The 13,450-nt window shown below is 37.5% G+C and overlaps 1 protein-coding gene across 1 annotated transcript; it reads right to left on the bottom strand.

The window, feature by feature from the left end:
- Positions 1-247: 247 nt before the first annotated feature.
- LOC140240672 (plancitoxin-1-like) lies at positions 248-12,779 on the bottom strand. Its single transcript, XM_072320425.1, has 7 exons — positions 12,670-12,779; positions 4,024-4,216; positions 3,424-3,496; positions 2,919-3,080; positions 1,745-1,942; positions 651-877; positions 248-367 (listed from the first exon to the last, which is right to left on the bottom strand). Exons 1-7 carry the CDS (start codon positions 12,777-12,779, stop codon positions 248-250), a joined length of 1,083 nt encoding a protein of 360 aa, XP_072176526.1.
- Between the last annotated feature and the right edge of the window lie 671 nt (positions 12,780-13,450).

Below are 13,450 nucleotides of genomic sequence, written 5' to 3' on the forward strand. Positions count from 1 at the left end.
GAACAGTTAAAAAAAAATGTGAATTGCTGGTATCCATCGACAAGATTATAAAATGTTCCCGACGAATGACGTTTTAGAATGGTGTGGTTTGTTTTTGTAGTCGTGTTTTAGAAAGGAATGGTGCTATGTAAAAACCCAATATTGTTCATTAATACCTATTCATTATAATTTTACAATGTATCACTCCTTCCAAAAGCTGCAAATCGTCACCATGACGTCACTGCCTATGAGCGTACTTCAGAGTATGTCAGGAATGGTTGAAAGAAGCGGGACAGCGGGAGAAGTTTGCAATCAGTGTGTTGAAGGCGGTCCAGACAGCGGGTATATTGAAGCATACAGTCCCACCTTGTCTTTTAAACTGACTTTCCTGTTTGAAAGCAAACACACAAGTAGGCGACGAAACACGTTACAAGAATGTTGGTAATCCCAAGAGTTAGAAGCGGAAGACAAAACCTACTTCTATCTTCCCATCCATGCATCTCTCTATCTCTCAGGTTGCACAAAACTCCAACTCTCCCCAACCTTATTGAACATATTACCTCTATCATTTTTTTTTAACTCCCGCTATTAAAAAACGTCAACAAAAGCCTGTATTAAATCGTATACACAACTTGAACACATAAACGCACATTACATTGGCTTCTACTTACAGTCCTGTTTATGTCGCCTATGCACGTCCACTTCTTGTGCTCGCTGATTGCCCATTTAGAATGGTCCTTGGTATACTTGAAGCTTAGCACGCCATCAAAAGTGATATTCTCGACATTTTCCACCTTGTACACGCCGGTACAGAAAGAAGGTAGCTTGGTCGACCCCCTCCACGTCTCAGCATACATATCGTCGCCTAAAGCAGGTGCCACCCAGTACGAGTACAGATCTACAATGAGTTCATAAAGTTGTTAACTGGTAATTTATCTCTTTTCGTGATAGCAAATCAGGTTACGGGGTTACTGAGGCGTTTTGAAAATTCCAACCCCTTTTTGCAATGTAACAGTCCTCTGTTGGCATATTCTTTTAATCCATCTGACTCTATCATTTCCATTCTTGTAACCAGCTATATTTTACGATCTGCTCATTTCCATCAACATGATTGTGTCCCCTACAACCCTTGCAGTTCAATTTGTCAACTTTCTTGGCTTAAGCTATCACAAGATTTTGTGATGCAGATACGTCACAATCGCTTTTATCACCACCATCATCATCATCGATATCATCATCGATATCATAACCACTTCTTCTATCCGAGTCTTGAATTCCAATAGGAAAACTCGTCATCACTGCAGACAATATCTGTTCTATTCATTTCAATTGTTATCACTGTAACGACCATCACTTCTTTAACTGCAACTATCGTAGAAATTCCAATTTCTTTTACACTGCATGCTCCATCCCTAATTCTTTAAATGGGTAAATTGGCAAATCTAGCGGAGACTGCGAGAGCTGTTCTCTTACTCGAAGTCGTGCTTCGTTGACGACCATGTCATCATCATCATCACTGACCACGGTCAGCTTTGTCCATTGCATGAAACAATATTATCATATCTTATATAGTTATTAATGTACTGGGGTGGAACATTTCATCGTCATTGTTTTCATGTAATGATTTTTATCATCAATGACTTCAGGCGGTTTCTATATCAACACCAATATCTTTATCACCGTAGTCATCATCATCGTAATCATTAGTTTCGCCATTATATCACTTTCACCAAAATCACTCTTTACGATTGCAAAATTGTTTTACCTTCACCGAAATTGACGAATTTAGCATAACTGGTGAAATCTTGTCCACTCGTAGAAGTCAAGACAACCGAGCTGTTCCAAGGAGCGCTTTCAACATGGTGTCCTTCGGTGACAGAGACAAGGTCGTGAAACTTCGGGAGGAAGGATTGTGGAATGTTTGCGTCGTACACCCGTGGGTTGTTGTACAAAAACTGTTTAGCTGTAAAAAAAAAAAAAAAAAAAATCAAAAAAAAAATCAAAAAATCAAAAAAAAAAATCATGGAATCAAATGAAAGTTTACACTGGAAGTTGTTTTTTAAAGGTCGACATCCAAGTTTTCCCCCAAATAAAAAAAGCCAATGAATTTGGATAGTCTCGCAACATCTCGTCTTCTTGTCTTCTTGTCTCACACAAGTTAACTTGGCCGAGTTTCGGTAACTCGATCTGTCCTTATATCTCTTGAGTTATGATGTTTGCAAGTCATAGTTCTTCACATACAGAAATCCGACATGAAGCCTTTCATCTTAGTCTGCACTTTGACGTTTCCGTTCTTTGTACGTAATAATTGCGGGTGATTCTGAAGTTTAAGTTCACACATGACGTTGGTATTCTCCCTCTTCCTTGTTGTTTTCGTACTGTCCACATTAAAAATGATCAGGCCATTTTGCTAATAGAATTACTTCAGTTGTTTTATTCAATTGTCCACTCACTGAACGTGGAGGAAACTTTCATGCCTTAAGTTTGTTTTTGACTTCAGTGTTTTGTATTTTATAATTTTATTCTCACTGAATTATGAAATAATAACACACTCCCCATTGGACGATGTTCAATTTGAAAACAAAAAATCTTAAAATTTGATTTCATAGCACTTCGATATTTGAAGTTTTCATATTAATTGTTGTATTTTTAAAGGGGAGTAATGAATCATTCAAGTACCGGAAAAGTTACAATAATAGTTTAAAATATACAATCCTGGTTCTAAGTACCAGATATGATAGCATAGAAGTAGTAATGGTAGTTAAAGCAGCTGTAGTAGCAAAATTACTTCAGTTCAGTGAGAGAAATTGAGGAGGAGGATGTGTTGTAGTGTTGGTGACTGTCGTTGTGTAGTATACCTTACGCTATATATAACAAATTAGCAGCAGGAACACTATAAGGATAAGTGGTCAAATGAATGTAAGACCTTTCTATATTACCAACTTTGACGAACTCTGAAGTCTTCATAGAGATACATAGCATGGACTGGCCAAATATCTCGGCGTTAGATGGCCACATGTAACTCTGATCAGAGCTGTTCGGGAATTTCGGGACACTGTGAATCAACCAGAATCCCGATTTCTGATCGAAAGCAACATCACCTGAAAGATATATTGCGTGATGATAATGAACAAGAAGAAGAAGAAAAAGAAAAAGAACTCATAAGTTGACAAAAATATTGTCAAATATACCAATTAGTAAGGAGAGGGGCATGGTTGCTGTGGTAATTTGATGCGGACAATGAAATGCTTCTTAAGTTAATTGCGTGATATAAAGCTCGTGAACAAATCCAATCATAACCTGATAGTGAAATACCAGTTTGTTCAATCAGTCTGGTTATTCTAAATATTGACTATTTTAAGCAATTATTGATCTAGGAGTGAGAGATAGGCACGTTTATTGCATGATGATAATTTTAAATGTAAAGACATAACTAATCTTTACCTTTCGTGTGACCCTTGTGTAAAGACTCCGTTCCATTAGGTGACGCGTCGTTGTACAATAAATACACGACATGCTGTGATAAGGAGAAAAAAGAAACATTCAGAATAAGGGGAGACTGATATACCAAGAATTGATATTGATTTCGATAATGATGATGACTACAATAGTAATAATCATGATAGCAGTAGTAGAAGTAGTAGTAGTAGTAGTAGTAGTAGTAGTAATGATAATAATAATTACAACAATAAGAAGAATATTAACAATGATGATTACCATGGTCTTTATCCATGGTAGCCTCCTCAGTGTTGATACTGCTAAGGTTGACTTTATTCAACTATCTGAACTTTTGTTGCAATGCCATCCGTGTCAAGGATTGAAGTGAAAGTTATGAGTGTTTGTTTGTTTGTTTGTTTGTTTACTGGCTTGTATGTCTGTTACCGAACAATTCTGCAAGGTCTGCGCAGGCCTACATCAGAATAACTTGTTATTCGTAATAAATACGCTATCCTATGCCTAGTATACATTATCATTGATTCTGCTGGTGTGAACTCAATACTTCTTCAATATGAACAAGAACGGTTGAAGAGAATGCTGGTCTACCTGACTTTTGTGATTCTTGTAAATTTGCTGTAGAGTTCGGGCCACTGCCTGGTTGGTGTCTTTGAGGGAGACCGTGGACCGTGAAAAAGACTGGCTGTTCACATCCATGTACATGTGAGCAACGCCCTCTTTGATGAGCGGGTCGCTGTTCTTTGGGTCAATGGGTACAAATTGTAGCTTGTAGACAATAAACCTGATGTTTCAAAGAGGAGCAGTTTGAGAATATACTGTTCTCTTCATCTCCTACTTCCTCCATGGCCTTCCCAATCTTTCTCTTTCAGTACACCAGAAATCCTTGTAAATTACTATCAACCTACCATTGCTAGATATCCATTGTTATATTCCACATACCAAGAATCTTGCTATAGGATTGGTCAAGAGCTGATCACGTGATAAAGCGTAGTTTTGCTCATCACATCACCTAAGAAGAAAAGTTCGTTACACTCTATGATGATAGTCATTTTAGTTCGCTGATCTCTTAGTCCACACAGTCCTAACGCGTGATAACTTATAATTTTGAGTACGTGCGAAATGAAAGTGCGTTGCACTATGGTCTATCATTTGACATGGGTCAAGTCCCCCCCCCCCCCCTTTTCCGTCTTGTTCCCAACAGTAAGAATGATTTCAGATGTGGAATTAAACAGGAATATAGATGTGGAATATAAAGCAAGTAGTCAACTTTTGATTTCAGGCAATGAAACAAAATATCACTTCCTCGGCGATCTGAATGTGTACGCTATCTTTCCTCAGCTGCGCTTCGGAAAGATGAGCTACATCCAGATCGCCTCGGAAGTGATAGTTTGTCCCATCACCTTCACCAACGTTGATTATTTGCTTAAGTTTTGGTTAAGAGGACGGGCGAAGTCATGTAAACAGCTGCCAAAGCTGTGTGTTTATGGAATGGAATGGAATGGTTTATTGATCAAACTTCGCAGCCGAACGGCTGAATTGTGTCTGATTTACATCGATAAAAATACAGTTAGACAAAATAATTTACATATACAAAACACGAACAAAATACAATCATTACGACAACAACAAAACAAATCATCAGTACATCAGTAGTGGAAATACATTCAGTATATAAATTATATTGCAACAGAAACAGAGTTGAGTGGGGGAAAAACCGTTTTACATATATATGTATCTTATATCCTCCATTAGTGACGTATCACAACCCTTTAAGCTAATAAAAAGGGTATAGAAGAATAAGGGAGGAGGCGTGGAATGAGGAATGTCGAGAGATAGAGAATGCTATATGAAGTGTAAGGCTGAACAGAGTGAGGGGGGAGAGAGGAGAAAAATAAAACAAAGGCTGGGGGAAAAAAGGGAGGCACAAAGCGAGAGCAGGAGAAATGTGAGGATAAAGGAGAAGAAGAAGGGGAGTGAGTAGACGGGAAAAGGAAGGAAAGAAAGGGAAAGAAGCTGTATACATCTGGATAAATATAAAAAACAGACAATTCAAACGTAATGAACATACAGATGTAAGCACATTATTGCACTTCAGTTGAAGGACAAATACTAACATAAACATATCCTTCTGCATATAAATACTTCAAATTATTCAATCTTCGTACCAGTTCTTTGATTGTCAAAATATATACAGAAATAAATACACTCAGCAAGTCTGAACATTATTATGCAACAACAGTAATGATAATATAATTCCAACATTAAATAGTTGAGTCTTGACCTTTCACCAAATCTTTACACCATACATGCGTGTATTAAAATTTCAGAAACATAACTTGCTTCCTTTCTATTCTCTTAACAGTTAACCTTTAGACTCCGACCCCAAGACACAATCCCCCCCCAAAAAAAAAAATGTCTGATATTTAATACACGTGTGTAAACGCACTGTGTTTCATGAAAATCATACGCTATACCTTCAGACGGAGTAAACATGGGTTGTGTAGTAAATCACGAGACGTTACGAATTTCAGATATACAAAAACAAAATGTAAATAATATATACGCAAGAAATTGCGACTTTAAAACTCGGCATACAATGTGCATTAATGCACATACCTGTACATTACCATTTGTTCATTAGGTCCACTAGGAATGGTATGGGGCTTTTCTTGTACCTATTCGTTCTACATCTGACACCAGTAAATGGGACGACTCTCCTCAGGGAACCAGTGTATGGGTTTTGTCTAGGAGCGGGCAGCCATTCTCGAAAATGGGGTGATTTTAACAATGATTTTGCGAACTGACTGCATAAATCCGTTCTTCTTTCATAGAGGGATTGGAGATTGGTTATTTGCAAGGCATTATCATATGTCTCATATAAATGTCCAAGAACAACTCTGAGGGCTCTTTTTTTAATCCTTTCTAGCTGGTTTCGTTGTTTGGTAGTAAGGCCGGGGTGCCAAACTGGACAGGCATACTCAACCACAGGTCGAACATACCTCTTGTAAACTGTGAGGAGGTCTTTCCATCTAAGTTTGAATTGTTTGAGTGACCTGAGCATGTACAATCTTCTGTTGGCTTGGGCGAGCATATTATTCACCTGGTCATCCCATTTTAGATCTGACCGCAATAGTATACCAAGAACCTTCACTGCTTGAACCTCTAAAAGAGTTTCTACGCCTAGTTGTATCGTACACAAAGGCAGCTGAGTTCGGCCAAAATCAATCCTCATCACGTTGCATTTACTTACATTTAACTTCATATTGTTAGCCATGCACCATATGTGGAGATCGTCTAGTGAACCTTGGATTGTGCATTGTGCACCGCATAGGATAAGCTAATACCCCGTTCCCACTACCGATCAGATCAACCCGATCAAGCGAGATCAATCCCGATCACCTATTTATTTGGTGCGTTCCCGCTGCCGATCAGATCAACTCGATCAATCCCGATCAAGCTTTTTTAGCCTGGTCGGGCTCGCTCGGCATTGGCACTCGGGGTCGATCTACCTTGATCGGCATCGCTCCTGCTTCCTTCACGATAATTTTGGACATGTCCAAAATATTCGAGTAGGAAGCCCGAACACCAACAGCTCGGGTAGTGATCGAGAAGAGATCGAGCTGATCGGGAATCGGTCGTATAGAAATCTAGTGAGGTCGGGACGGATTTTTCCCCGAGCTCAGTTCCCGATCATCTCGAGTTATACTCGAATGCTACACGATTGATTTCAGATCATCTCGATCCAGGATTCAGCAGTTTCATGAATAACTCGACCGCTACACGACCGATACAGGACTGCTATCGATTGATACTCGACTAAACTCGATCATGCTTCGACCGGCACTCGATCAAATACCGAGCACTTTTTGACAGTGGTTGCAGCAGGTGCAGACGTACTTTCTTAGCACTCATCTATTGTTCAGGTATTAAGAAAAAATATATGCAGTCCTTGGTCACATTAAAAAGTTAAATGTCGTCAGTATCTTCAGCCACTCCTGGCCCACTGAAGAAAAGAAAAGGGCCACGAAGAGAGAAAAGACAACAAACCCTAGACAGCAGACATGGCAGAATTAGACTCTCCAGACAAAAATACCGGAAGAAAGAAAGGAAACACAACTGAAACTGAGAAAAATTCGGTATTCTGGCAATATGACTGTAACGTGAAAGGAAATTTTCTAGATTATCTACTTTACTTATAAACTGAGAAATGTTTCTTGAATTCTTTTGCTAGCTTGTCTGTTTCAAAGTTGAAGTTGGTAACGTTGATATAAAATCTATTTCTTACGCCGACGTGTTAAAACAGTAGTTGTAACATAGATTCATAAATGCTCAGTGACTTACTTTACTTTTATTTACGTAGATGTTACACTTTTTCTTCGCTTAATAAGGTTTTTTGTTTTATTGAGAGTTGTATGTACATTGCTTGAAGTCCACCTTGATATCGATTGGCTGAGTTGACAAAAAAATAAACAACCAAGATTTTCATCTTGCTAGTGTAAAATGTTATATTGTTTTATTTTCATAATAATGTACTCTGTTCCACATATCAGCACACTTCATGAGTTTAGAAATTAATGATACATATATTTTCTTTTGCACACTCTTGGGCCTATACTTTATCAATGACTACATACATATTTTTCATTCACTTTTTCATTCTTTAGTAATGAGAACAATAATGACAAAGATAACACGACTCATTAGGGTTGTAGAATAGTCTTTTTTTCCCACTCTATATAATGGTGCATTTATGGGCATATAGGCCTATGTTTCATTGTAAACCAAATTAATTTCAGCCCACCTATATGTAATGCACTTACGAAGCGTGGCGGTGTAACACTTTTTTTTTTTAATGAGACATCAAACTTAGATTTGCTATTCTTCACATCCACTGCAAATATCGAATGCATATGAACAATGGTGTCCCGGCAGACAGAGTGCTACAAAACTGTCCCTTATTTAAAAAGATATGAGCTACTGAATGAAATCGTTACATTATTCAATAGAAAGAACACCTCAAATTTTATTTGACACAATGATAATCAATCTTCGTGCAGGCGCTTTGATCTCCATGAAAATTTGTGATTTACAAAATCTGTAACTTTGGGCACTGATATACTTGACTGAGCGATAGTGAAGCCGTAAAAACTGATAACGAATGCGTAAAAAATAGCTACTGAAAACGGATAGAATGAATGAATACAACTGAATGCATTTTTTGTACTTTTTGGGCTCATAAACAGTAGTGATCAGTCTTTGTCATCTTTTTTTCAGGAAAAATGAATACAATCGATACGCCTGCACGAGAATTGATGATTGTGGTTTCAAAATAGGAAGTGTTCTTCTATCAACTATAGGTTTTCCCGGCCAATTTCGCACTTTTGTCAGTCCAATTCCTAATTGCTGCATTCAATTTAGCAAATGAGATGACATGTTCGGTAGTTCAATTTTATGATCTCTTCATTCAAATTAATTTTACCAGCTCGACATGGTTCGATCTATGTAAGATCTTGCATCGAACGGGTTGGCAGGTTCGTACAGTGATCGAGTGAAAGAAGAATTGGTTACAGTATTCGTTTGGTTATAAGAGACAACTCAGTATTTATGCTTGAATACGGCGTGGCCCATAAGAGTGCTGTAAAACTGACTATTAATTGCAAAAGCGTGAATGAACGAAAGAAATGATTATCTTTGGTATAGGTTTTACCGGCCAATTTCGCACTTTTGTCAGTCCATTTGATAAAAGGTTCATTCAATTTAGCGAAGATTCCTCATCACTGCACATTCTGTCATTCAAAATTGCAAGTTGTTCGTTCAATTTAGCATTCCGATCAAATGAGATTTGCACATGTGCCTTTCGAATTCGTAAAACGGGCATTCAAATGGGCACGTGCTCTTCAGTCATTCAAATTCGCCAGCACTGGCGAAAGGGGTATTTCAGTCATTCAATTTCGCGTATGGGCAGTCAAATTCCTAACATGTTCATTGAAATTAACGTCATGTTATTTCTTTTCTGAAAACGTGATAACATTTAAGCGCGTATTTCTATGTGACTTATTGTTTCATCCACGCACTTTAAAAGCATCTTTTCTTTTTTTACCATAATCATTTATTATCATATAACTCGTGTTTGCTGTTCTGTAACGCCCCTTTTCTTTCATACACGACATTTTAGGCATACATGTACCAATATACTCTAGTTTAACTTCATCTTCTTACAGTCATGACGGCACAAGTCAGATACAGACGTATTTCTCAAGGGGACAGAGAAAAAATTATAGGAATATTTGATGATCATAACCTTGACTATCTACAACTGGCCGACACACGGAATAAAGCGCTAAACGGCGAGATAAGTTGTGGCCATGCACAAGTTGCACTATCTTCGGACTTGAAGAGTCACTAAGCACATTAGAGAAAAAAAATGTTGCCAAAATCTCTGAAATGAGTACGAAGATATGAAATGTAATGACGCTTGGAAAACAATAAATATGTTAAGAAAATAAAGAAAGAAGCAAACCATAAACATGCGTGCTAAATTGACTTCAAAAGATGTTAAATTGACTGCCAAAAAATGAATTGGAATGAACGAGAGCAGCATGTATATGATCACGTGACTATATCATTCTAAACTGAATGAACGAATAACCAAATGGTGCTTGTTTTACGAATTTCAATTGAAAAGTGTTAATTAGAATGAGGCTAAAGGTAATTTGAACGCTCCAAAATGAATTTGAATGAAGAGATCATAAGATTGAACTACCGAACATGCCATCTATGGTATATTTTGCTAAATTGAATGCAGCAATTAGGAATTGGACTGACAAAAGTGCGAAATTGGCCGGAAAAATCTATAGTTGATAGAAGAACACTTCCTATTTTGCAACCACAATCATCAATTCTCGTGCAGGCAGTTCGATTCTATAGTCATTTTTCCTGAAAAAAAAAAAAGATGACAAAGACTGATCACTACTGTTTGTGAGCCACTCAAAAAGGTACAAAAATGCATTCAGTTGTATTTATTCATTTTATCCGTTTTCAGTAGCTATTTTTGATTGTCAGTTTTTACGGCTTCACTATCGCTCAGTCAAGTAGGATATCAGTGCCCAAAGTTACAGATTTTTTTAAATCACAAATTTTCATGGAGATGAAAGCGCCAGCACGAAGATTGATTATCATTGTGTCAAATAAAATTAGAGGTGTTTTTTGTATTGAATAATGTAACGATTTCATTCAGTCGCTCATATCTTTTTAAATAAGAGACAGTTTTGTAGCACTCTGTCTGCCGGGACACCATGTATAATATAAAAGGTTCGTTCATATGCATTCGATATTTGCAGTGGATGTGAAGAATAGCAAATCTAAGTTTGATGGCTCATTGAAATTTAAAAAAAAAAATACACCGCCACGCTTCGCAAGTACATTACAACGTACATATAGGTGGGCTGAAATTAATTTGGTCTGAAATGAAACATAAGCCTATATGCCCATAAATGCACCATTATATAGAGTTGAAAAAAAAAATGACTGCTCTACAACCCTAATGAGTCGGGTTATCTTTGTCACTATTGTTCTCATTATTAAAGAATGAAAAATGAATGAAAAATATGTATGTATTCATTGATAAAGTATAGGCCCAAGAGTGTGTAAAAGAAAATACATGTATCATAAATTTCTAAATTCATGAAGTGTGCTGATATGTGGAACAGAGTACATTATTATGAAAATAAAACAATATAACATTTTACACTAGCAAAAAAAAATGATGAAAGTCTTGGTTGTTTATTTTTGTCAACTCATCCCAGCCAATCGATATCAAGGTGGACTTCAAGCAATGTACATACAACTCTCAATAAAAAAAAAAAAACCTTATTAAGCGAAGCAAAAGTGTAACATCTACGTAAAGAAAAGTAAAGTAAGTCACTGAGCATTTATAAATCTACGTTACAACTACTGTTTTAACACGTCAGCGTAAGAAATAGATGTTATATCAACGTTACCAACTTCAACTTTGAAACAGACAAGCTAGCAAAAGAATTCAAGAAACATTTCTCAGTTTATAAGTAAAGTAAATATTTTTTTAATCCTTTCACGTTACAGTCATATTGCCAGAATACCGAATTTTTCTCAGTTTCAGTTGTGTTTCCTTTCTTTCTTCTGGTATTTTTGTCTGGAGAGTCTAATTCTGCCATGTCTGCTGTTTAGGGTTTGTTGTCTTTTCTCTCTTCGTGGCCCCTTTCTTTTCTTCAGTGGGCTAGGAGTGGCTGAACATACTGACGACATTTAACTTTTAACGTGACCAAGGACTGCATATATATATATATATATATATATATATATATATATATATTAATGCCTGAACAATAAATGAGTGCTAAGAAAGTACGTCTGGACCTGCTGCAACCACTGTCAAAAAGTGCTCGGTATTTGATCGAGTGCCGGTCGAAGCATGATCGAGTTTAGTCGAGTATCAGTCGATAGCAGTCCTGTATGTATCTCTTTACCTGGGGCCATCTTCCTCGTCAAGCTTAGCTTATGATGATGGTCCCCTGCATTTCATTTTTATCATTTCCTATTGCTTCCTTTCATATATGATATTCGTTCTTGAAAAAAAAAAATGTATGTAAGATCCAAACGTTACGAATACTAGCTGTGTAAATGACTATGTAAGTATTTTGTGGATTTGTGGATTTGTATTGATTTTGAAATGCAGAAATAAAAACTGAACTGAACTGAACTGTATCGGTCGTGTAGCGGTCGAGTTATTCATGAAACTGCTGAATCCTGGATCGAGATGATCTGAAATCAATCGTGTAGCATTCGAGTATAACTCGAGATTATCGGGAACTGAACTCGGGGGAAAAATCCGTCCCGACTACACTAGATTTCTATACGACCGATTCCCGATCAGCGCGATCTCTTCTCGATCACTACCCGAGCTGTCGGTGTTCGGGCTTCCTACTCGAATATTTTGGACATGTCCAAAATTATCGTGAAGGAAGCAGGAGCGATGCCGATCAAGGTAGATCGACCCCGAGCACCAATGCCGAGCGAACCCGACCAGGCTAAAAAAGCTTGATCGGGATTGATCGAGTTGATCTGATCGGCAGCGGGAACGCACCAGTGACCTTGTAAACACGTCTAATACAGCAAATCTAAGATGAAATACATTGTAATATATTATGGATGTCACACACAAGGGAGAGCCTATAAAAGGAAATTATCTGAACTCACCAGTCTACCGGGTTACCACCGCGATCCTTGCACGTAATCTTGCCTCCCCATAATGGCAGCCCGGTTGCCAAGACAACCAACATCACACAAACTGTAGTTTTCCCTGTCATCATGTAAATATGGAATTCCTTTTCAACACGTCAAACGTTCCCCAGCATGGAATGGGAATGAATCAATTGGGCTCTTCGGACAAACGTGCTCCCAACCTACTGTATCAGGACACTCTTGCATACGACACGGTCACGGTCAAAGCTCTTTCGACGAATAGGAAAATGACGGAAGTTCATACCATTATTTAAGCACTGCAACTCACGTGATAAGGTATCAAGCTTTAAAGACATGTTTTGCTATCGCTAATTGCTTTCTGCACTTACTTCTTGACCAAACTTTCCTTTCTCCTGATCTCACATAAAACGCCAAAAGGAAAGATCTCGATCTATAAAGCTTTTCAAGTTTTCGAAAGTCACAGTGATATATATTCAATTCAATTCAATTCAAAGGTTTTATTTTCACTTCTTTCAACAGAATGTACAAAAAACATAGATTCGACATGCATTTGAAGGAATGATACATACATAGCAAAGAATAACATTTGTCAATAATCATTACAAAATTAGGCATTTTTCATACAGACATATTTATACATTCTGCGAAAAAAAAAAGTGGAGGTACCCACTCAAAAGACTATGCTTGTACAACGTGGGCACCTCACAGGAGGAAAAAAAAAGGTGAAAACTTAACTACAAGTGTGCGGGATGAAAAAAAGAAGTGGAAAAGGGGA

The sequence above is a fragment of the Diadema setosum genome, chromosome 17 (assembly GCF_964275005.1).
Source record: "Diadema setosum chromosome 17, eeDiaSeto1, whole genome shotgun sequence".
Taxonomy (NCBI): domain Eukaryota; kingdom Metazoa; phylum Echinodermata; class Echinoidea; order Diadematoida; family Diadematidae; genus Diadema; species Diadema setosum.